Source organism: Vombatus ursinus, unplaced genomic scaffold (assembly GCF_900497805.2).
Source record: "Vombatus ursinus unplaced genomic scaffold, bare-nosed wombat genome assembly UNPS02014804.1, whole genome shotgun sequence".
Classification (NCBI taxonomy): Eukaryota; Metazoa; Chordata; class Mammalia; order Diprotodontia; family Vombatidae; genus Vombatus; species Vombatus ursinus.
The window spans coordinates 11636607-11661151 of NW_020954582.1; the positions used below are offsets into that span (position 1 = coordinate 11636607).

A 24545-nucleotide genomic window follows, 5' to 3' on the forward strand; every position below is an offset into this window, starting at 1 on the left:
GTGTGTTTGCGCACGTAGGAGGAGGGATGCAGGAGGGAGAGCGAGTGTGCTCCAATCATAAACCGCCTTTCCTATCCTCCCTTCTCCGGGGTTAGCTTCCCATCAGAGATTGGTCCAGAGGCTCCCCTTTCCCGTCTCTCTGCAAATGAACGGTTGCACCTTGGCTAAAGAGGGGCGGGGGAGCCCGACCTTAGCCCGCGATGGATCGGGTGGAGGCCCCGGCTGGGGCGCCCAGGTGTCCCCATCCCGAGGACAGCGCCTGGTCTCCGGCCTTCCCGGGCCCGAGAGGCGGGGGCGGAGCCGGCCGCCGGGCTGGAGCGCGTCGGTCCCCGCCCCCTCCTCCTCCTTCTCTTCCTCCTCCCTCCTCCCCGCTGCTCCCCCTCCGCCGCCCCTCCCCTCGCTCCAGCCCTCCCGGCCCGCCCAGGAGCGCGCGCCTCCCAGCGGAGGTGCGTTTGCCTCCCCTCCTCTGCTAGACTTTCGGCAGCGGCGGTCTCCGTAGCGCAGCAGCAGCAGCAGCAGCTGCATTAGCAGCAGCGGCGGCGGCGGCGGCGGCAGCAGCCCCAGCCATGGCGGAAGTTCATAGACGTCAGCATGCTCGGGTTAAAGGAGAAGCCCCCGCTAGATCCTCCACTGCCAGAGATGAGGAGGAGCTGGGGATGGCGTCGGCCGAAACGCTGACCTTGTTCCTGAAGCTGCTGGCCGCCGGCTTTTACGGCGTGAGCTCCTTTCTCATCGTCGTGGTGAACAAGAGCGTGCTCACCAGCTACAGGTAGCCAGCAGCCGGGCGGAGGCTGCCTGGGGCGGCGGGGCGGGCGGGCAGCGGGGCGGCGGGGCGGGGAGCCGTGGACTTTGCGCCGCCGCCGCCGCCGCCGCCAAAGTTGAAGATGAACAAAGTTCAGCCGGAGCCAGGCAAGGGGATTGTGCCTTAACTCGTGCGCTGCCTGCACGCCGCCGCCGCCGCAGCAGCAGCCGCCGGCGGCCGCCCATCCCCTCCTTTACTGCGGCGGCGGCGGAGGCAGCCTGTCTGCCATGGCATCCCCGGGTTGTGCTGGCTGGTGCCCGTGTGTGCGCGGGCGTGTGTGGGCACCGGGGAGCCCTCACTCCCCTTGGCTGCTGCTCTGCAAATGTCACCTCATCCTCCGGGCCTGAGTTCCTTTAAGGGAGGTGGGGTGGGGAAGGATAGGCAGGAGAAGGAAGGGGTGAAATTTTAATTTGCCACGGTGTGGGAAATCACCCTCGCGTTGTTTCCTCTGCAGAACGCTTTAAAAGGGAAACTGATCAATGGCAGTGAAACTGATCACTGGCCGTGAAACTGATCACTGGCCGTGAAACTGATCAATGCCAGTGAAACTGATCAATGCCAGTGAAACTGATCAATGGCAGTGAAACTGATCAATGGCAGTGAAACTGATCAATGGCAGTGAAACTGATCACTGGCCGTGAAACTGATCAATGGCAGTGAAACTGATCAATGGCAGTGAAACTGATCAATGGCTGTGAAACTGATCAATGGCAGTGAAACTGATCAATGGCTGTGAGAGTGATCAGTTACTAACTACTGGGCAAACTTGCTACTGAACGTTCTGTCTTTGCCTGGCTGATTGAAATAGACATCGAAGTCCACAGCAACCCGGCCATTCTCTTTCTCGAGCTCGTCTTTGCCTTCACAAGGTGCAAACACTATGTGACTGTGGTTGCATTAGTAGATTAATTTTCCAGTCATTTTAATCTTGTTTCCCAGTACTCAGGCGGGTATATTTGTTGAGGCTGGGAAAGCGCTACGCCAGTAGTGGTATATCTTAACTTCCTGAGGGCACCAACAGACGTTGCAACCACACAAGCCCAGGCAGGTTGCCACCCAGCACTACCGAGTCCGGGTGGTTGCTTTGCCCCTTGGCCCAGGCAAGTTTTTCAGCAGGAAATTCAGTTTGTCCTTAGCTGAAGGGCAAAACTTCTCCTTTGGCTTATTATGATCCCGGGGCTCTGTTGTGATTCTAATGCTCCCAAATGATGCTGTTAGCTTGCTGACTTTGTGTTTTTTTGTTTTTTTCTTCTCTTCCCTACTATCTGCATAGATTTCCTTCCTCACTATGTGTTGGACTTGGCCAGGTTAGTTGGAATCTCAAGAATTAAGCGGTTTGTAGTGTTTCAATTCGTGCATAGGTCTTTCTTGTTGAACAGTGAATGTTTGTTCTTTGCACAGATGCTGGCGACAGTGATCGTCCTCTGGGTGGGAAAGGCGCTCAGGGTAGTAAAGTTTCCTGACTTTGACAGAAATATACCTCGGAAGGTAATGAAACAAGTAAATGACTGAAGAGTACTCTTGATCTTTCTTACTGGAAGAACCATTGTTCCTATCTGTCTGAAAACAGTCAGCTTTGAACACATCTTAATTTAAAGTCGGTTTTAATCAAGGTGAAGAATTTATTTAATAACATTTCAAAAAGGAATCAAGCTTTCTTTTCTGATGAAGAAAAAAGAAAATGGGAAGTTTTGGTTCTGTTTTTAATTAATTCCTTCCCTTCATCAGGGAGGGCAATGAGTTTTTAAGTTCCTCTAGCTAGCTTATCAGATGTTTTATGCCTTCATTATAGCCTCAATTTTCTGAATTCTGCCTTTTTCTCTGGTTCCTCATGAAGATGGGCTAGCATCCCATTTTCTCTTGATATATAAGCACAAATTGTATTTTAAGCAGGTGATGAGGTTAAGAGTTTTTATATATTTTACCATTTTGCAATTCTCCACTTTTTCTTGGGGTTCAAACAGAGCAGGGGGAGGGGGCTTAGTATCGATTTGGTGGCTGGGTGTGGGAAGAGGCTGGAATTATTTATGCTCACTAACCTCTTGGGCCACGATGAAAGAGTCTGATCCCATAAACAAACACGTTGGTCTTTTGAAAGACTCCCGGACTTCAGCCGTCTTTACTGATTGAATGTTGTTATCCCTTTTACATTTTTTTCTAGACATTTCCACTACCTCTACTGTATTTTGGGAACCAAATCACAGGACTGTTCAGCACAAAGAAACTGAAGTATGACTGATTTTTCTCCCCTATTTTCCTAGCGAGATGAATATAGTGTATGTTAAGAGCCTATGGGAGTGACCAACTCGCCAACAGAGACTGTGGGCAGTGGAGGGCATGGTGATGGAAGCAGGGCTGGATGGTTCTTGGGGGCACCATTGTTTAGAAAGAATTTCTCTGGTTATTTTTTTTCACATCCGAAGGCCATGAGGAAAGGTTAACTTGATCATAGAGCATGAAGGTAGAACTATGGAACCACAGAGGTCATCTAGAGACAAACCTCCTCCTTCTACAGATGTGGAAATTGAGGCATGGAAGAGCCCTTAGAGGCTATCTAATTCAACTCCCTCATTTTACAGATGAGGAAACCGAGGCCCAAGGAATACCCTAGAGCCAGAGCTGACTGGAATTTCAAAGGCTTTATATAATCCAATCCCTTTATTTATAGATGAGGAAACTGAGGCCCAGAGAGACAGAGTGACTTTCCCAAAGTCAAAAGGGAAGCAAACATCAAAGGTGGTATTTGAACTAGCGCTGGGCCTGAAATCAGGAAGACTTGAGTTCAAATCCAACCTCGGACACTTAATAGCTGAGTGACCCTGAGCAAGTCACTTACCTCTGCCTCAGTTTCCTCATCTGTAAAATGGGGATAACAATAGCACCTACGTTGCAGGGTTGTTATGAGGATCAAATGAGGTAAGATTTGTAAAGCACTTAAGACAGTGCCTGGCACGTAGTAGGCTCTATACAAATGCTAGATGTTTTTATTATTAATGTTATAGAACCAATGCTCTTTCCACTGAACCGTCTTGGGGAAGGAGTAGGTGTTCAAAGAACAGAGATAATGGAATTGAGACATTTTCCATTTCATTCTTCTGAAGGTTATTTAGAGCAGACATTTTACTTTGGAGTGCTTGTATCAGTGTATAAAAATAACATTTGGGGGAGAGGCTAGTGAAGGCTAACTTTGTTCTCCCCTCCCCTCCCTCCCTATGACGATTTAAGTGGCCTCATGCAAAGCCCTAATATAAATATCGAATTGCTGACTTACTCCTTACTGTCAGTCCATTGGCAAAGGCAGCTTGTTCTTGTTGGTGAAGAGCGAGTATTCCTGTTCCCCCTTTAGGCCTGCCACACCCACCTCCCTAACTCTGGCTCCTCTAACTGAAAGGGGTCTGTGTGGTTTTCAAGATTCAAATACAAGGACTACCTCTCCAAAAAGGCCTATGGCAAAGGTTACATCTAGCTATGGCAGATCCCTGGGCATCCTTCCTTGCCTTTGTCTTGGGCAGAAGTGACAATGTCAGGAAATGACAAGTCTCGGGGTGCTTGGAGAGGGGAAGTGGTCTGGGTGACCTTGGAAACTAGATTATTATGGTAGAAAGCTCTCTTCCTAGATTCAGACCGGGGAGGGGCCTCAGAGGCATTGGTGTCATGCTCCTAGAAAAAAAGGATCCCTGCATGTGCATATTGAAGTTAAAAATTTTTTTTAAATATTTTTATTTTCAGTTGCAAATTCTGTCCCTTCCTCCACCCCCTCCCCACTCATTGAGAAAGCAAGAAATATGGTACTGTGGGAGCAAATTGATTTAGAAACCACATATCGACATTATTTCTGTTTTAATGTATCTTTATTTTGTTAAATATTTCCCCATTATGTTTTAATCTGGTTTGGGCTGCACCTGGAGTAGTATGGGCCCTGTGGGGCTCGTATTTGACACCTTTGATCTTATCATGCTTCTGAAACTACCGAGGGAGAAACTGAGGTAAAGAGAGGTGAAAGGACTTGGGATGGTAGATGTAGGAATCTCCTCGGCCATCTGGCCCATCCCTGTCCTTTTAGAGATGAGGAAAAGAGGCCCAGAGGCCAGGAAGACTTCTCTCCCTGAGTTCAAATGTGACTTCAGACACTTCCTAGCTGTGTGACCCTGGACAGGTCACTTATCCCTGTTGGCCTCAGTTTCTTCATCTGTAAAATGAACTGGAGAAGGAAATGGCAAACCACCCTGGCATCCTTGCCAAGGAAATCCTAAATGGGGTCACGAAGAGTTAGACGCCACTTAACAGCACAGTAAATAGCAGGGTCAGGATTTGAACCCGGGTCATAGATCTGGAGTTGGAAGGCAGCTTAGAGTACATCTCATCCCCTTCTTTTCTAGAAACAAAACTGGAATTGAAGAAAGTGACGCAACTTGGTTTTCTGAGTTTGAATCCAGTATGGGTGGTGTTTCCATAGAGGTAGATTGAGGACTGCCACAAAAATGGACCTGCACACAGAAATTTCTTTTGAGCACTGACTGTTTGCAAAACATAGACAGACAGACAGAGAGATGAAGGCCCTTATACCTTGGCCCTTTCCTTCCAGAAGCTCGCTGTCTAGGCAGGGATATGAGATCCGGCTTTTTTTTGGGAGGGGGGAGGGAGAGGGGCAGCTAGGTGGTGCAGTAGATAGAGCTCTGGCCTTGGAGTCAGGACAACCTGAGTTCCAATGTGGTCTGAGACACTTGATACTTAGTAGCTGTGTGACCCTGGGCAAGTCACTTAACCCCTGATTGCCTAAAGAGAAAAACAAACAAACAAAAACCCAAAAAACTGGGATCTGGGCTTTTCAAAACCAAAGTACACAAAGGAATGGGAGAAGTGTTGGGTATTAGAGAAGTGTAAGCAGGGCTCTGGGGGTCCTGAGGAGGAACCGGTTAATCCTGACCAAGAGAGAATTCAAGAAGACTGCTTCCTCACCATGACCACATTTACGTAGTGCTTTACAGAATAATAATAACAGCATTGTTTTTTTTTTTTTGCAAAGCACTTAACACAGATTATCTCATTGGATCCTCACAACAACCTTGAGAGGTGGCTTCTAGGATTACCCCCATTTTACAAATGAGGAAACTGAGGCTGGAAGTAACTTGCCTGGGGTCACAGAGCTAGTAGATATCTAAGTTGGGATTCCAGCTCAGGTCTTCTTGCCTTCCAAGTCCAGCACTCTCTTCACTGTGACACCCAGCTGGAGGAGGTGGTATTTGAGTTGGGGACTGGAAGGATAGGGCTTAAGCAGATGGAAGTCAAAGGATGAACATTCTAGGCAGAGGGAATGATGTGGTCAGAGTCACTGAATAAACAGATAATTTAAATAATGACCAGAAGATTGGATGTCAGAAATAGATGTGCCCAGGTTAAATTGAGGGTTCCCCCTCCACTTTCAGTACTTTTGACCAGGTGAACTTGAGTTTATTTTTCAGGTTTTAGGTGAAGATTGGGGTTGGGGGTGGGTGGGGAGTGGTAGTCGGGTGGGTACACTGGGAAATGATTGGGTCATTGGGGTTCAGATCGCTAACATGGAAAGAACCAGTCAGCCTAGCTGAACCAGAAGATTATTTGCTTTAAGTCATAAAAGAAAAGCACTGCATTTATTTTGCCTTGTGGCTGTTCCTTTATAGCTTGCCAATGTTTACAGTCTTGAGAAGGTTCTCCATTTTGTTTACAATGATTGCTGAAGGAGTATTACTCAAGTAAGTTACATTTCAAATGTATCTTTTTTGTGTCTTAAGTCTTTTACAAATTTTATTGAAGCCATTTACTTCTCCAATCACAGACTTTTCCCAGCACTCACTCCAATCTGCCAACCTTGTTACAAAGAAACTCCTCCTCTCCCTTGTTACAAAAAAAGTTAAAAACAACCATAATATCATTCACATCAGACAGTGTATGCAACATTCAGCATCTGTTGTTTCCCACTTCTCAGTGATAGTGGGGAAGTGTATTTTATCATTTCTCCTCTGGAAACATTAATATCATATCAGTGTAGAAGATGAGTCCATGGTTTATTGTTTATTGTTTTCCTAGCTATTGTAGTATTCATAATGTATTAGTAGAGTATTTCCTCCTTCCCTTGCTTAGCTGATTCAATGATTTAGGCTAGTAATCTCAAAGTAGAGGTCCCCTGAAGGTCCCTGAGAGATGCAAGAGGTCAAAACAGTTTTCAAAATGATATCAGACATTATATGCCCATGAAAATGTTCCTCTCTTTTCTAACTACAATCTATGAGGTCAGATTTTCTTCTTCTTCAACCAAAACAACATATTGCAATAGATTGAAGGCAGAAGCAGATAAGAGAATCCAGCTGTCCTCTCCTAAGCCAGACATTAAAGAGATCTGCAAAAATATCTAAAACCATGTCATTCTTCTCACTAATTTTCTTTTTGCTTTGGAAAACATAGTTATTTTTCATTAAAAAAATTAATATTTAATGAGTTTATTATTTTAAAAAAATTGATACACATTTTAAAAATTATTAGGTTTAATGTATAATGTGCTAAATATTTATGGGTATGTAACCCACATATACAAAAGCTTTTTGGAGTCTTCAATAATTTTTAATAGTGTGAAGGTCCTGAGACCGAAAAAAGATGAGACCCTCTGGTTTAGGCATTCAGAGCCAATGCTATTGGGAGAACAATACATTTAGGATTGAAGACATTGAGAAAACGGGTGTTCCTTTCTAGAAACAATTGCTGGGTAAAGACAGGGTCATATTCTGATTTTTTATATAATTTCTGTAGCCTGGCTTCTTTTCTTAAAAATGTGGTTTTGGCTTCTTCCTCTGTCAGTGCATCCCATTTTAAGAACATTTAATATCCAGACATCTGAACTCATTCCCTTCAAAAAAGGGAGGGGATAACTCAGGTATTTGCATTACAAGAAGAATTCATTTTGCTGAAGGATTCACCCCAGAATGCCTTTAAATACCTGGCCCATTCAGGAGCATCAAATAAATGAGTAAATAAATAAATAATGTAGCTTATAAAAATTCAGTTGGCGTACTATTTTTCTAGAACACAATATATGCACCAAAAAAAAACAAGTATACCTTGCTCTAACCTCCCCAAATGTAGCAAGTTCAAACAGGATTCTAGGATCTTGGATTTAGAACTGGGGAGACCCATCGTGCCACTGAATCCTCTTTTTTTAGATGATGAAAGTGAGGTCCAAAGACAATTGGTGCCACCCAGATAGTGTTGGAGCCAGTATTAGCAATGAAAGTAAGCACTTAGTGTAATTTTTATAAGTTGTCTCCCATCATGGAGAGGTGCCAGGGCGCTCTGGCAAGAAAACTGGCCTTGAAGCCAGGAGGATCTGGGCTAAGGTCCCACCTCTGAACACCAAGGTCCCACCTCTGAACACCACACAGACACAGACACAGACACAGACACAGACACACACACCCACACACCCCCCCCCCCCCCCTGTGTAACTCTAGACCGCCCCTTCTAAGACTAAAAGTCAAAAAAAAAAAAAAAAAGTGTGGTCTCAGCATGGTAGGAGTTTTTTCATTGGGAATGACAAAATACAGATCTGGAAAAAAAAATATTTTTGTGTAACCTGTGAATCATCTTCCACTGACTTGCAACTTGTTGCTGTATAAGCAATCTCACACCGGGGTTATCAGTGGCCAGGGTAACGTTTGCAGAGGGCCTAAAAACTGGGCAATTCTTAGTACCATTACCCCCCATTTCTGTCACTCTGGTATCAGCGTTGCAGAGGTGGAAGGACCTCATGGGCCCAACGGTCATTTTCTTAAATGGGCCTTTAAAATTTTTTTATAGATATGTTTAAAAAATATATTTTATTTCCCCCAATTACATACTAAAACAAAAATTTCAACTTTTTTTTTAAGTTTTGAATTCCAAATTCTAACCCTCCCCCTTCCCTGAGATGATAGGCAATCAGATATAGGTTATACATGTGCAATTATGTAAAACATTTTCATATTAGTTATTTTGTACAAGAAGACTCGAATGAAAGAAAAAAAAACATGAAAGAAAGTGAGAAATAGCCTGCATCAGTCTGTATTCAAGCAATATCAGTTCTTTCTCTGAAGGCAGATAGTATGCTTCATCATTAGTCCTTTGGGATTGTCTTGGATCATTGTATTGCTGAGAATAGCTAAGTCATTCACAGTTCTTCATCGAATAATATTACTGTTAGTGTGTACAACATTCTCCTGGTTCTGTTTGCTTCTCTGTGCATCAGTTCATGTAAGTTTTTCCAGGTTTTTCTGAAATCATCATGCTTTTCATTTCTTATAGCATGATAATATTCCATTGCATTCATATAGCACAACTTGTTTACCCATTCCCCAACTGATGGGCATTCCCTCAATTTCCAATTCTTAGCCACCACAAAAAGTTGCTATAAATATTGTTGTACAAATAGGTTCTTCTCCCCCCCCCCCCCCCCTTTTTTTTTGCTGTCTCTGGGATACAGACCTAGCAGCGGTATTGCAGGATCAAAGGGTATGCACAGTTTTATAGCCCTTTGGGCATAGTTCCTGATTGTTCTCCAGAATGGTTGGATCAGTTCACAACTCTATCAGCTGTGCATTAGTGTCCCAGTTTTCCCACATACCCTTTAGCATTTATCATTTTCTTTTTTTGTCATATTAGCTCATCTGATAGGTATGAGATGGTGCCTCAGAGTTGTTTTCATTTGCATTTCTCTAATATATAGTGATTTAGAGCATTTTTTCATATGCCTATAGATAGCTTTGATTTTATCTCAAAACTGCCCATTCATATCCTTTGACCATTTATCAACTGGGGAACGACTTGTATTTTTATAAATTTGACTCAGTTCTCTATTTATTTGAGAAATGAGGCCTTTATCAGAGATACTTGCCCGGTCATCTTTCGGGCTATCAGTAGCAATTGCTGTATATGTCAAGTGTGTCTGCTGAGGGAAGGCATGGGACTGGGGTGGAGTTGGGGAGCAGGAGGGATTATTGGATAGTGATTATTATGTCACAGTGAAACAGATCTGGGAAGATACTGAGCAGAGTTTTTAACTTTCTTTGTCTCCTGGACCCCTTTGGCTCTGGACCCCTTTAAAGAATCATGTTTCTAAATGCATAAAATAGAATTACAAAGAAAACCAATTGTATTGAAATAAAGATGTAATTTTGTGTATTTATCACTGCACATATGTCTATATTAAGAAGAATAGCAAAATGTCTTTATAAAACAGTTTAAGTGTCTTGGAAATATAACTACAACTTTTTGTTTTCTAAATCTCTAGGAAGACCTTTTCTTGGGGTATTAAAATGACCGTTTTTGCGATGATCATTGGAGCATTTGTAGCTGCAAGGTAAGGTCTTCTAGTCCTTGCACTATCAATCAATCAATCAAGACACATTTATTAAGTGCCTTACTGTGTTCCAGACAATGGGCTGAGTTCTCGAGTTTAGCACATACGAAATTATCTCTGGACAAAAGGCTTCTTGCCTTTTTTTCGGAGGGAGGAGAATCCTGTTTTTGTAAAGTACAACCCACAGACTATTTTCCAAGGGCTAAACCTTGTTGAATGCTTTGGGATCAAGTTCGACAAAAAATTCAAGTTCACTTGGCTCAAGGCTCTGAGAGCTTATAGAGGCAGTGTTCTGATTTAGAGTTAGAGGACCTGGGTTCAGATTTCAGCTCTGCTGCCCATGTGACCATGGGCAAGTCAGTCGCACTCTCTAAGCTTCGATTTCCTCATCTGCAAAATGAGGGGTTAGACTCCATGGCCCTTCGGATCTCCATTCTACTCCGAATCGGGAGTCCAGAGTGTTTTCTTCTATTTCAATAATTCATGGTGATTCTCATAACTATACCTACTGCATTCTGGTTATCGCCAAGGTTCACCCACTTGCCATTGGCATGGTAATGTAGTTTATAAATATGGGAAGAAAGTGTGAATTATAGAAATGGGAATGTTAAAAATGAATGACTGTGGGCCTTCCAAGAAACGCATTTGTGTGAGTGTTGTTATTAATGCTACATTTGGGCCTAATGTCACTCTTTACATCTCCAAATCCCAGTTTCTTTCATGTACCAATAATATTTGTAAAAAAGCACTTAGCACAGTGCCTGGCATAGAGTAGGTGCTATATAAATACTTACTCTCTTCCTTTCCCTCCTTGCCCTCCCATGTATTACCTTCCTGAGCCTCCTTGCAGCTCAATGGTAAGGGCAAGGGCGAGTATTACAAGTCACATAGAGTTTTTACCATAAGAGGCAGCACCCTGGACTTTGTGCTGTTCCTCACACACAGATTTCCCATCTCCATGCCTTTGAACTGGCTGTCTCCTACAGCTGGAATGCATCTCCACCTCTTGGAATACCTGATTTCCTTCCAGACCCATCTCAAGTGGCACCTTCTGGAGGAGGCCTTTTTAAGTGTGCCTCTTCTCACCCCTCACCCTAGTTTTTATCTGCCGAGTGTGTGTGTATGTGTGTGTGTGTGTGTGTGTGTGTGTGTGTGTGTGAGTGTGTGTGAGAGAGAGAGAGGGAGAGAGAGCGACCTCCCTGGCTTACTCTAAGTCCCAGCTAGAATCCCACCTTCTATAGGAAGCCTTCCCCAACTGCTCTTAATTCCAGCACTTTCCTTCTGCTAATTTTTTCCTCTTTATCCTGTATATACGGTGCTTTGTACATAGCTGCTGCAATGTCGTTTCTCCCCGCCCCCGTTAGATCGTAAATTCCTTGAGGGCAGGGGCTGTCTTTTGTCTCTTTGTATCCCCAGTGCTTAGCACAGTGCCTGGCATACAGTTGGCATTTAATAAAGGTTTACCAATTGATTGATTGATGCACATACATATTCACCTGTATACACATGTACACGTATGTTGTTCCCCCATTAGAACAGAGGCTCCCAAGCCAAGCTGTAGTATGGTCACCTGTTTCGTGTAGTGGTCTCTAAGCAAATCTCACATTTGGTGCTTGTCAGATACTGAACAAAAACAGAAATTGAAAAGAGAGAGAATGTTAAGCTCTTAGTGGGCAGAGATTTCACCTTTGTTCTTGGGCCTCCAGCACAGCGCCCTGACACTTAGTGTTTGCTTAATAAATGCTAGTTAATTGAATCATAATAGACTGAGGGCTGAAAGGAGAGGTGGGAAGACTTTGGTTCTGGTTCTGCCTGAGATGTTTACTGTCTGTGGAACCTTTGCAAGTTGGTAGCTTATCTCGGCCTCGGTCTCCTCATCTGTAAAATAGGGCTGATAATGGCACCTACTTCCCAGGGTGGTTTTCAGGATGAAGTGACAGAAGGTGTGCAAGGAACTTTTGTTGTTCAGTCATTTCATTCATGTCTGACTCTTCATGACCCCGTTTGGGGTTTTCTTGGCAAAGATAGTGGTTTGCCATTTCCTTCTCTAGCTCATTTTACAGATAAGGGAACTGAGGCAAACAGGGTGAAGTGAATTGCCCAGGGTCATACAGCTAGTAAGTGTCTGAGGCTGGATTTGAACTCAGGTCTTCCTGATTCCACATAGTAACCTAACTCTGGAAACCTACTAAGTGTTTTATAACTGCCTCCTCTTCTATGATGATTCTGAGGCCCATTCCAGGCAAGTTAAATCTGAAGCCCATTTTATTCCACGGGAAGGCCCTGCCTACTAAGGTGCTGTTTGTGTTTTTAGCTCTGACCTGGCCTTTGACTTGGAAGGATATGTTTTCATCCTGGTGAATGACGTCCTGACAGCTGCCAATGGCGCGTACGTGAAGCAGAAACTCGATTCCAAGGTTGGTAGCCCCTCACAGCCCCTTTGAGAGGGGTTTACTAACACTGGACATTTGTGTGGGGCAGTGGGCGAAACTGATCCTTACATCAGCACTGTGAGATAGCTGCTATTGTCATCCCATTTTACAGATGAGGAAAATGAGGCAGGATAAGTAACTTGCTCAGGGTCTCAGAGCTAAAGCAAGATTGAGTCTTGAGTCTTCCTTATTCCAGGACTATCCATTGCCCCACCCAGCTGCCCATCTAGTTTACCCTCCTGTTACAGATCGGGAAATTGAGGCTAAGTGACTTGCCCAGAGAATCAAGCAGCAGAATGGGAATTTGGGCTCAAACCTTCTGTTCTTTCCATGCATCACATCCCCTTTTCTCTGGGGAAAATGAAGTGTTTGATTGGGAGCTTGGCGTGTGAAGAGGGGTGCTCAGGCCTTCGTGGGTTCAGTAGAACCTGGGAGTTGGGAGGATTATGGTTTTAGGAGCTGGGAGCGGCTACAGAGGCCATTTAACCCAAGTGCTTCATTTTAAAGATGAGGAAACTGGGGTGAAGTGGGCCAGCGTGGGAGTGGGCACAGAAAGGAAGGAGCTTTTGGAGAAGCCGAGAGTGGAAAGAAAAGCTGGCAGAAGGGAAGAGGGTCTCGGGAGGTCTTAAAGGTTAATGGGAGGAGGAGATGGAATAAAGGTGGCTTTGTTATCCTGCTGCTGGAAGCCAAAGAAAACACTCAGTGAGCATCAAGACTGTCTTTTCTCGGGTCAGGCATCGGGCTTCCTGACCTGTGTCCCGCCTAGGACTTAGAGGTTACCTGGCGGTCCCCAATGCAAAGTCTAGGCATGAAGGCAAGACTTTAATTTTATGCAGAGTGAGAATGGTGTGTTGGGGTGATTAGGATGGAGATTCCTACAGGCGTCATACTGTGGCACGCGCATGACACGTCCTTTATAGAGGCAGCTTCACCTGATGCCTCCCTCTGTTAATTTCCTGTTGAGCCTGGACATAGCTTGCTTTGCGTGTATTTGTTTGCATCTTGTCTCTCTCGTTAGACTGAGAGCTCCTTGAGGGCAGGGACTGTCTTTTGCCACTTTTTGCATCCCCAGTGCTAAGTATGCTGCCTGGCACATAGTAGGAGCTTAATAAAGTTGACTGATTGAGGTCAGGAAGACCTGGATGCCGATGCTGTCCCTGACCCTTACCAACTGTGCCTGTAGACGAGTCACTCAACCATCCGGAACATCAGGCAACCCTCTAAGACAAATCTACTGAGATGGAGAAGGGTTGCAGCCTGTCACTGGAGAGGGAGTTCCCTCCTCAAGGACCTATTATTGACCACTCAGAGGTCTAAGGAGCATCAGGATGTGGTGGATAATGTGCTGTGCTGGGGGTCGGGAAGATACACAGTATTTGCATGTGGATGGCAGGATAATAAAGTTTGATTTTTTTTTTTTACTAGCTAAAAGAATAGGGGAAAGATGAGAAGTTGGGAAAGGTGACTACAAGATGGGTTTTGATCTTTTCTGTCATCAGTGGTAGAAAAGAACTAAATGCAGACCTTTGACTTCTCAAGCAAGCATAGCTCTCTGGAATAATTGTCATAGTAGACATTAAGTTGGTGGTGCAGTGGAGAGAGCACCAGTCCTAGAGGCAGGAAGACCTGAGTTCCAATCTGGCCTCAGACACTTACTAGCTGTGTGCCCCATAGCAAGTCACTTAATCTTGTTTACCTCAGTTTTCTCATCTGTAAAGTGGGCTGGAGAAGAAAATGGCAAAATCACTCCAGTATTTTTGTCAAGAAAACTCCAAATGGGGTCACAAAGAGTAGGACGTGACTGAAAGACAACTGAACAACAAATTAGTTTACAAAGTATTTTATATGTATGTATGTATATATGTATATATACACAAATGTATATGCATATATGCATATGTGTGTGTGTGCCTATATATACTGGGAGGGAGGGGGAGAGAGAGAGAGAGAGAAAATGTTATATATTATGTCATCTGAGTTTTTTAAAAAGTTGAAAAAGCTATCTCAAAATCCATGCAATGTTTACAGTTTAATGAATAGTTCCTCAGGCCAGTTTACTCTTATTTCAGATAAAATTCCTAAACAGGATGATTTCCTGCTTTCTGAGCCTCTAGGATGTTAGAAATAGTGCATTAGGAAGGGGTGAGGGCCAGAGTGGGTGAAGACAGTGCTTGCAGGCACACTGACCTCAGCAAGATTTGTTAAGCTGTCAGGAATAGCAGAGACAAGCACACTATAAAATCAGATGTAGAAATAGGGACCAGAGCTGTGATTTCATTGATCTGGGTAATTACAAGGTGAGAAAACTCTCTCTGCCAATGCAGGTGGGCACTAGCTCTGTACCTTCAGTTGTGCTGACAGTGACTTATCCAGGGTCTTATAGCCTGTGGGTATCAGAGCTGGGACTTAAACCCAGGCCTTTCTGGTTCTGAGGCTGGCTTCCTCTCCTTTCCCCATGCAGCCGCTCTAGATCGGCAGAAGGACTCACACAATCCCAGCAGTTTGGGGATATTTAGTTTAGGGGCAAAGTCATTCACACTTGAGTGGGTCCTGAGGGCATCCCCGTGTTACTGCTCTATAGAGTCATTCTTGATCAGAAAGGTGCCCCTGAGTCGTTCAGAAAAAGTTCCGGACCTTTTGTTTAAGGTCAAAACGTTGGTGCTTAAGGAAATAAACTTTTATTACCTGGAGCATTCATATGTGAATCTCTAGCTCATTTTATTTGTCAGGAATCTTTAGAACAAGGGCCTAACTTTAATGTAGGGTCAATGGACCCCTAAGGGGGTGGATAGATTGTGAATAGATTTCAGGGAGTCAACAAACTTGGATGGGGAAATGTTATTTTTAATTTTCATTAGCTCCAGACTGACATTATTGTTTCCTTCAAGTATGAATTTAAAAAATTGTTCTGAGAAGGGATCCATAGGTTTCCCCGGATGGCCAAAGGAGTCCATGACAAAAAAAACCCCAAAACTTTTAAGAACCTGTCTTCTAGAGGAATTTTTTTAGTTCAGTAGGCATTGATATCATGGTTGCAAAAGTGCTGAATTGGAGGTCAGAAGACCTGGATTTTCATCCTGGCTTTGCCACTTGCTGTTTATGTAACCTTCAGTAAATCACTTACCCTCTCTGGGCCTCAGTTTACTTCTCTGTAAAATCCAAGCCTTGACCCAGAGTGATCCTGGGATCTAGGTAGGTGAGGAGTTGTGGCTAGTTTGGATTTCTCAAGCAGACTGGCAGCATGACTGGTGTGAGGTTTGGGTTTCAGCTAACTGCTCTGTCTCGTAGTGTCAAGCTTTCTCTGTGGAATCAGAAAATGTTAGGGCTGTAAGGATCCTTAGAGACCATCTAAGGGTGTGGCCCCAAAGGGTCTTCTTACCTCATTCGCTTACCTCGTTTCACTTACCAGTGAAATCACAGGATTTGTCCCCTCTCCCGAAAGACCACCACCACAGCCTTTCCATGGACTGTGAGCTGGTGTAGCCGGTGTGGCTGGTGCAGCCGAAGCCACAGTTTCCAGGCTGAATGTGGCTTAATGACCATTCCAGGATGAGTAATAACATGTCGAGGCTTATGTGATGGTACATTTGGGACCAGAAAGTAGTTGTGGTTTATGATGGTAATTTTAGTTTTGAGGTAAGAGTAGTAGCAGCTGGGCAGTTCATTTTTAATTAGGGACACGGCCTCAGGCTAATTCATAATCAAACCGTCCCAAATGACAAGCATTTATTAAGCACCTGCTATGTGCCAGGTACCATGTTAAGCCTTGGGGATGCAGAGAAGGGGAAAATCACAATCCCTACCCTCAGGGACCTCACTTTCTTTCTTTCTTTTTTTTCCAGTCAAAGACAAGGTTTATTAAAACATTGGTCATATTGGGCAGACTCTTAAGGAGTCTGAACATTAGTAAGCTATTGGCTAGATTATGAGAATCTAAGCATCTTAATGGAGACAAGCCGGACCTTATATACAGAAAGACTGTGGGAGGGATCTGGGAGTGGCCAAGCAGTCCATGAGGTAATAGAATTACCAAGGGTGGGAAGTGGCCTGGGGCCATAGGGAGGCAAGACAATGGAGGGGAGATTGGGTGTAGTCACAGTGAAGGACCAGTTGATAGGATTATAGCCTCAGGCTGATGCCAGAGATCTGGCCATGTGGGAAAGTCCAGCGTTTTTTCCTTTCCAACGCCATCATTCCCCCCTCAAACAAATGGGACCCAAATTCTCTTGGTAAGGGGCAATGGTCTCAGCTTCTGAAACTGCTTCTTGCTGGCAAGGGGTGTAGAGCTGTCCCTGCCTCAAGGGAGTCCCAAAGAGGAGGTTGACTGGAACCAAGCACAGGCTGCAGAACGATGTGGGGACGTTGGCTGGTACTCATGTTTGCTACCAACTGTAGGTGAATGGCCTATAGTCTGGAAGACATAAATCTGACAGAAAAAACTGCAGGGCCCAGATATAAAGCAGATATGAAGATTTAGGGCCCAACTTTTGGAGGATAAAACATCCTTAGCTCTGTTTGGATTAAAATAATTCAGTTTTCCAACCATGTAGTACCAAATCCACCCCATAGCCAGACTCAGGAATAGCCAAGTGGGTAACATTCCTTTTCAAAGCAATATAATGGGGAAACTGAGCCAGGAGGATCCCATCTTAGACTGAAGCTAAAATTGTCGTCTCAGTTTTTCCCCGATGCTGACTTCCCATTAGTATCACATTCTCTGAGTAGCTTGTGGCATTTCTCTCAAGATGGTGGATTATTGATTATCGATGGATTATGACCCATCAGACAACTCAAAATAAAATCCTGTGAGTTTTTACCTCAAACAGCAAGTTTCACTAATCACAGCTTAGGAAAAACTTTTCCAGGATTTACATCTCAAACTTCAGTTTGTCCTGGTGTAAAAAGCCAATCATTAGAGATTTCCATACACTTGCAAATTCTCAGCAAGCCATACATAACCCAAACAAGCTTTTCAGCTAGTTTACACATTAAAACAATCACCAACAATAGCCAAATTATTTTAGCGGTAACCAAATTATGAAAAATTGCTTGACATAACTGATACAGAAAATTCACCAATTTGAAACTTGAAACGAACCCATTATCAATCGGGTGACTTCAGTTTTCTTAAATGCACTTCCTAATCACACAGAGAATCAGCATCTCATCATTAACAGTTAAACCTACAAATTTAAAAGAGCATGCTTACCCAAGTGTGGAGGCCAGCTTCATTACCTTGAGCAGGATGTGCTGAACCTGGGTGATGCTTCCAGGCAAAGGTTGCCCCAGAGCCCAAGGCTATTGCCAAGGGGGCCCATGCTGTAGCTGCTGCCCCTCACCTTGCCTTCCTTTCCCAGGTGGGGAAGGTGAAATCAAAAGTGAGGGGTAAAGGGTGAAATTCTCTTCTCCTATGAGAGGGGTTAACAGATACCCTCTTGACTCAAGGGAAAAGAGTGACCAGGTTGTACGATGTTTCAAAACTTCTTCATGATCCATCACAAAACCTCCAAAATCTGCCAAGATATTTTTAGCTGTTCTAATTTTTCCTGTGGCCTCCATGAAGGAGGATTTAGAGGTGCAGAGGGAAGGGAGTGAGTAAGCCTCAGGGAACCAAAAAGCAACTGCGGCTTTCCCCAGTTCCCTAGCTCAGAGGGAATGAACAGAATTGAGCATACACCTCCAGATAGAGCATCCGTCCTTGTCCTCTATGCTGCAGAAGTGCACGCAAGTCCATGGCCTTGAACTGACCCAGTGGATGGAGAGCCTGAGAGCGCCTGGCCCCGTGAGAGACAGCCTCATAACTGTCTGCCCAAAAAGCACCTCCAAGCCTTGGTGCTTGGAGAGCAACCCTAAAAGCAGAGCAAGAAAGAAGGGAGGGGAGGCTTATATACCTTCTGATCTTGGCTGGAGAAGAACTTGGGGTTAAGCAGTTTCCCTGTGCAGGCCACCAAAATGAAGCAGTTTAAGGGTTCAGGGGTGCTCGTACCCCAATATCACAACACGCGAGTCCTGCCCGAAAGAATTCGACTCAAGCCTTCTTTCAGCCAAAGACGAGGTTTATTAGAACATCCGTCATGTTGGGCAGACTCTTAAGGAATCTGAACATTAGGTAACTATTGGCTAGATTATAAGCATCTGACCAGTGGCTCAATTATATGAATCTAAGCCGGGACCTCACTTTCTTAAAGGGAAGACAAGTACGTTATGAATATGTACAAAATAAACTGGGCAATTTATGGGGGCACACTAGCATCCTCAGGCGGGGGTGGAACATCTTTTGCCTCACAGAAATTTCCTCTGCTTGAAAGTTTCATGGGCACAGCTCAGGGGCCGTCTTCTTTTGGGACATCTTTTCCGGTCCCTCCAGGTGTTAGTATATGCTATGTCTTGAAAATATCTGGTATAACTCAGCTGCATCCCCAGGAGCCCAGCTGAGAGAGTTTGGGCTACTTCTTTCCCTTTCATTCAATGAGCATTCATTAAGAGAGAGAGAGAGAGAGAGAGAGTGAGTGAGTGTGTGAGTGAGTGTGTGTGTGTGTGTGTGTGTCTCATAGTGATCCAATCCCCCTCCTATGCCTTGAATAAGAGGAGAAAAATATAGGAAGACATTCCAGAGAAGTCTTCTCACATACTCTGCAAAATGTCCCTCTGGAAAAGCACCGACCAGCCTTAGGTGGATTGAATCAATCAGCCAGTCCACGAGCATTTATTAAGCACCTGCTGTGTGTCAGGCGTTTATACACTGGGGACCCAAAGAAAGCCCCTTACATTCTTCAAAGAAAGGGAAGGGCAGGGATATGTTTTGGATGTGCTCTCTTCCTAGCTTGTTTTAGGAAGGAAGACCTGTTGAGGATCTAGGGAGGATTCTCCAGCCTTAGGCCCAGCAGCTGCATGGAACACCCCTCACACCTTTCAGAGCACCCCTCAGCTGTCACTTCGTGCATGAGGTGACCAGTGACCACTCAGCTGTTGGTGTATTCGTGCTGTCTTTCCTTTCCCCTGTTCCCTGTCTCTCCTTCTGTCTTTCTCCAGTTCTCTGTCTCCCTCTCTCTTCTCTTCTCTCTCCTCCTCCCTGTTCTCTTTTCTCTGGCCCCCCAATTATTTTGTCTATCTTTACTTGGCAGTTTGTGTCCCCTTCCCCTAGAATGTAAGTTTTCTGAGGGCAGGGGCTATTTTCATTTTGTCTTTTGTGTCTCCAGTATCTAACAGAGTATCCTGCATGATTTTATTATGTGAGGGCAGGGAAGAGTCGCTATTTCATGTATGATTCTAGGTCTGTAAAGGCCCTTTGCTAATGGACATCAGCTACTTATTTGTGATACAGTTTTAGAGAGATGCTGAGGGCACTGAGAGGTTAAGGAACTTCTCAAGACTTGAACTCAGGTCTTCATGACACTAATGCTGAGTCTTATCCATTATGCCAGCTGTGTTTCACCTTGCATATTTTTCAGTCGTTTTCAGTCAGATCCGACTCTTTGTGACCCCATTTTTGGTTTTCTTATCAGAGGTATTGGAGTGGTTGGCCATTTCCTCCTCTAGTTCATTTTGCAGATGAGGAAACTGAGGCAGACAGAATTAAGTGACTCGTCCAGGATCACACAGCTAGGAAATGTCTGAGGCCAGATCTGAATTCAGGAAGATGAGTCTTTCTGACTCCAGCCCAGCGCTCAGTGCACTGTGCCACCTAGCTGCCCTCATTTTGCACACAGTAGGCACCTACTCAATATTTAGAGCTGGATTTATATGACTTTTAAGCATTGTCCTAAAAATCTAGAGATTTATTTGACCTCTCTCTCCATCCCCCCCCACTGTATTATATTTCTATCTGTAAAGACAATGTAGGTTGTTGCTCTCTCTTTGGGGGCTTTCTTCATGGCAAATCTGCAGAGTGAGTGTGTGTGTGTGTGTGTGTGTGTGTGTGTGTGTCTGTAAAAGACACAGATAGGAAGAGGGAGAGAGTGGTTGTGGGAGGGACAGACCTGGCTTTGGGGGTGCTCTGGGTGCAGCACTTGACTCTTGCTTGGTGGGGCCAAGATCAACCCCATTTGTTTCCTTTCCTAGGAGCTGGGGAAGTATGGCCTGCTCTACTACAATGCACTGTTCATGATCCTTCCCACCGTGGCCATCGCCTACTTCACAGGAGATGCACAGAAGGTAGGCCCTCCCTCGTCAATCTTGGCCGCCTGCCCACGTGTGGCTCATAGAAGTTTTTTTCCACAGGTCCAGAAGAGAGGCTTGTGTGTTGGTAGTGAGGAATGTGCTCATCAGGTGACCAGAGTGGAGAGTTTCCTTCCCAGCCCTCCTTCCCTGTGCCTCTGTGGGAGACTGTGCCAAAAACTCTCAGAATAGCTGTTGCTAGAAACATAAATAGTCCTGTCAGCCAGGACGCTTTGGAGGGAAGAAGGAGGAGAGGGAGAGTTTTCTGGAGGCAGAATTTTCTGGGTGGAGGCACTGAATAGCTGTGGAAGGACGCTGTCCTTGAAACATTCACACTGAACTTTTCTATGCCTTAGTTTCCTCATCTGTAAAATGAGGGATTTGGATTAGCTGGTCTCTGGGGACCCTTTTGTTTCTAGATCTGTGATCTAGAGGTTGTGAGATGATTTAAACTCCAGCAGAGCCCTGAAGCTTTCTCCTTCGATTGATTTTCTGTTTTGGCTGCTGGCCCAAGATGCATGGTTTACGGAGACTGAGCCCCAGTCGGCGTCCTGACGACGTAACCGGCAGATAGCTGTCGTCACCAGTGGTTTACTTTTAGTATCTAATAACACTCGTTGCGTTTCTGCAGATGTTTAGCTGGCTCTCTGCCAGCGCCTTTACAGCAAGCCTGCAGGCAGACAGGAAAGATGTCCCCATGCTGGGAAAGTTCCCTGGGTATCACAGAGGAGATGGAAACCGAGGCGCTGTTTGGCCAATGATTTTTGTTTCATTGATATATGACTTGCTTTTTACGCTAGGGTCATTGTCCCCCCTTTCTCTCCCTACCTCACAATAGAATCTTCATTCTTTTTTTTTTTTTTTAAAGTTAAGCAAAACTAACAAATACTCTGATGGTCTGTATATATATTCTGGTCTATGCATCCATGGTCTCCCATCTTTCTGCTGAGAGGATGGAAGTCTATTTCATCACCTCTGCTCTAGGATCAAGGTTATCGGTTCCTCTGGAACTATACATCCCAAGCTGGAAGGGACCTTAGAGGTCACGTGGGCCAGAAGAGGAAACAGTCCCAGTCAGAGAGAACCTGCCCGAGCTTACCCAGGTCCTCAGTGGCCAAGATGGGCTGAGAACCAGTTCTGCCTCTTTGCCCCTATACCAGACGGCCTCTTCATTCACCGGGCTCCTAGAATTGTTCTAATTTATAGAACCATAGTCTGCTGCTTTTCTCTTTCTCCTTCTCCCCTCCTTTTTCTTTCTTCTCTCCTCCTCCTCCTTCTCCTCCTCCTCCTTCTCCCCCTCCCCTCTTTCTCTTCTTCCTTCTTCCTTCCCTCCTTCTTCCCTCCCTCCTCCCTCTCTCCCCATGCCTTCTCACTGTGGCTGTCTCCAGGGGTGGTTAAGAGTCCTTATGGCTTGGTAGATGTAGAAATGCTATAATGTTTGTTGAAGCAAGTTCTCAGCATCTACTATGTGCTATGTTCAAAAAATTTGCTCTTTAGACCAGCGGGAGTTGCCCCTAAGCCAGGATGTCTCATCTATGGAGGCTTGTTTATGGAGTGATTTTACTTTTGTCTTTTTAAGAAGAGCTATAACAAAATACTCTGAAGACTTTCTTAAATTTGGCAACCAGGGACAGCTAGGATAGAGCACCATCCCTGGAGTCAGGAGGACTTGAGTTCAAATCTGACCTCAGACACTTGACACTTATTAGCTGTGTGACCCTGGGCAAGTCACTTAACCCCATTGCCTAGCCTCCCCCCCCAAAATTGACAACCAACTATCAATCAACAAGCATTTGTTAAAATCACCTACTGTGTGCCAGGTACAAGGACAAAAGTGCCCTCAAGGAGCATATATTCTATCAGGGAGATGAGAAATACATCTGTGGGTTTATAGAAATACAAATGCAGGTGATTTGGGTGAGGCTGGAGCAAAATTCTCCTTTTGACAAAGCATCTGAGGATATGGAAGCAGAAAAATGATTATCATTGCAAATAGTGCCCTGGCTGTCCCAGATGGACGGCCAAGGAGGAGGTCAGTCCCTGAATTTAGACTCTTTGGCCAAGGAAGCAGAGACTCTCCTTCTTGGACGTGGAGTCTGAAGTGTGGGCATTTACTTAGAACGGCTGAGGAGACCAGGAGAGCAACTCACCGTTCTGAATGCTTTCCTTCGATTCCTTCCCCTCCCTTCTCCCAGAAGGCCATTTCATAGAACAAAGAATATTTGGGGCTCACATTTATATGGTACTCTAAGGTTTGAAAGGCATGTTACATACATCATGTACCCCTGTAAGGTGGGGGCTGTTATTATGCCCATTTTATAGAGGTGGAAACGAAGGTTCAGAGAGATTGAATGACTTGCCCAGAGTCAAAGTATCTTGAAAGTGACCTATGGCAAGAAGAGCTTGGAGAGGCAAATACTGAAATATCTGAGGGCCATGAAAGCCTGGGATTTACCTGTAGGAACTGAAAAAGCCTCTCTAGCTCCCATTCCTCAGATCTATGGCGTTAAAAGACAACAGGGTGAAAAATTAGAAGTCTTCTTTTTACAGGAAAGTGAGATGGCAGATGTAAAGGTATTTTGTAGCCAATCAAGCAACAAACATTTATTAAACACCTATTATATATGAGGCATCATTCTAATTGCTGGTGTTGAAAAGAAAGGCCAAAGTAGTCCCTGCCCTCCAGGAGCTTACAATTGAAGGGGGGAGACGACGTGCAGATAGCAGTGTGCAAACATAGACAGGTTTGTTGGAGATAATCTCAGAGCGAAGGCGCTGAGATTCAGAAGGACTGGGAAAGGTTTCTTGAGACGTGAAGGGAGGCAGGAGGTAGAGATGAGGAGGGGCAGAGTGCCAGGCATGGAGGCAGCCAGGAAAAATGCCCAGAGCTGAGGGACGGAGTGTCGGGTGAGGAACAGCAAGGAAGCCAGGGTCACTGGATCGAAGGTGTGAGCAGGCTTCATGTTAAGCGGGGTGGGTGGGCGTGGCGCAAACAGGTTGTGGAGGACTTTGGAAGCCAAACAGAGGGTTTTATTTTTTATCCTTACAGTAATAAAGAACCACTGGAGTTTACTGAATAGGCGGTGACAAAGTCAGATCTACATTTTAGGAAGGTCAGGTTGACCACTGTGTCATAGTGGAGCCATATTGGAGGATGGATTGGAGAGAGGGGGAGACTGGAGGCAGGCAGAACCCCCCCCACCCCAGCATTAGCCCAGGTGGAGGGTGATCAGTGCCTGCCCTGGGGGTGGCAGGGTCAGAGGAGAGAAGGGGGCATGCAGGAGAAATGTTATGGAGGCAGAATCAACAGGAACTGATAACTGATTGGAAATGGAGGATGAGAGTGAGGAGTCCAGGATGATACCCAGGTTGGGAGCTTGGGTGACTGGGAGGATGGGGGTGCCCTCCACACTAAGAGAGACATCAGGAAGAGGCGATGTTTGAGGTTTGGGGGGAAAGAGAAAGAGCTGGGTTTTGGATGTACCGATTTAAGATGTCTGTGGGACGTCCGGGTCTAGACATCTGAGAGGCTGTTGGAGTCTCCAGAGTGGAGTCTTAGTGTGGGACAAGGAGATCTGAGAGTCAGCTGCAGAAATGCCAGCTCCCACAGCCCTCTGAATGGTTTGGGTTTGAGTATCCACTCTGGTCTTTCCTTGGAAGCCCAGCTAAGGGCAGCCTTCCTGATCTCCCTCACCCTTGGAATTACTTGGCATCTCCTTTATGGGTATTGCTTATTTACTTGTCTTAGTGATTTTTGTTCCCTCCAAAGGAACTTAAACCCCTGAGGGGC

At 45.1% G+C, this 24545-nt stretch overlaps 1 protein-coding gene across 1 annotated transcript in view; it reads left to right on the plus strand.

Annotated features, from left to right (window-relative positions):
* Positions 1 to 518: 518 nt before the first annotated feature.
* The window catches only part of SLC35D1 (solute carrier family 35 member D1), a 61314-nt gene continuing 37287 nt past the window's right edge, over positions 519 to 24545 (plus strand). The window contains exons 1-8 of the mRNA XM_027874056.1: positions 519 to 769; positions 2076 to 2109; positions 2204 to 2290; positions 2964 to 3031; positions 6463 to 6534; positions 10098 to 10166; positions 12481 to 12583; positions 20660 to 20752. Coding sequence (XP_027729857.1) covers positions 567 to 769; positions 2076 to 2109; positions 2204 to 2290; positions 2964 to 3031; positions 6463 to 6534; positions 10098 to 10166; positions 12481 to 12583; positions 20660 to 20752 — 729 coding nt within the window. The 5' untranslated portion in view covers positions 519 to 566. The remainder of the gene's footprint in view (positions 770 to 2075; positions 2110 to 2203; positions 2291 to 2963; positions 3032 to 6462; positions 6535 to 10097; positions 10167 to 12480; positions 12584 to 20659; positions 20753 to 24545) is intronic.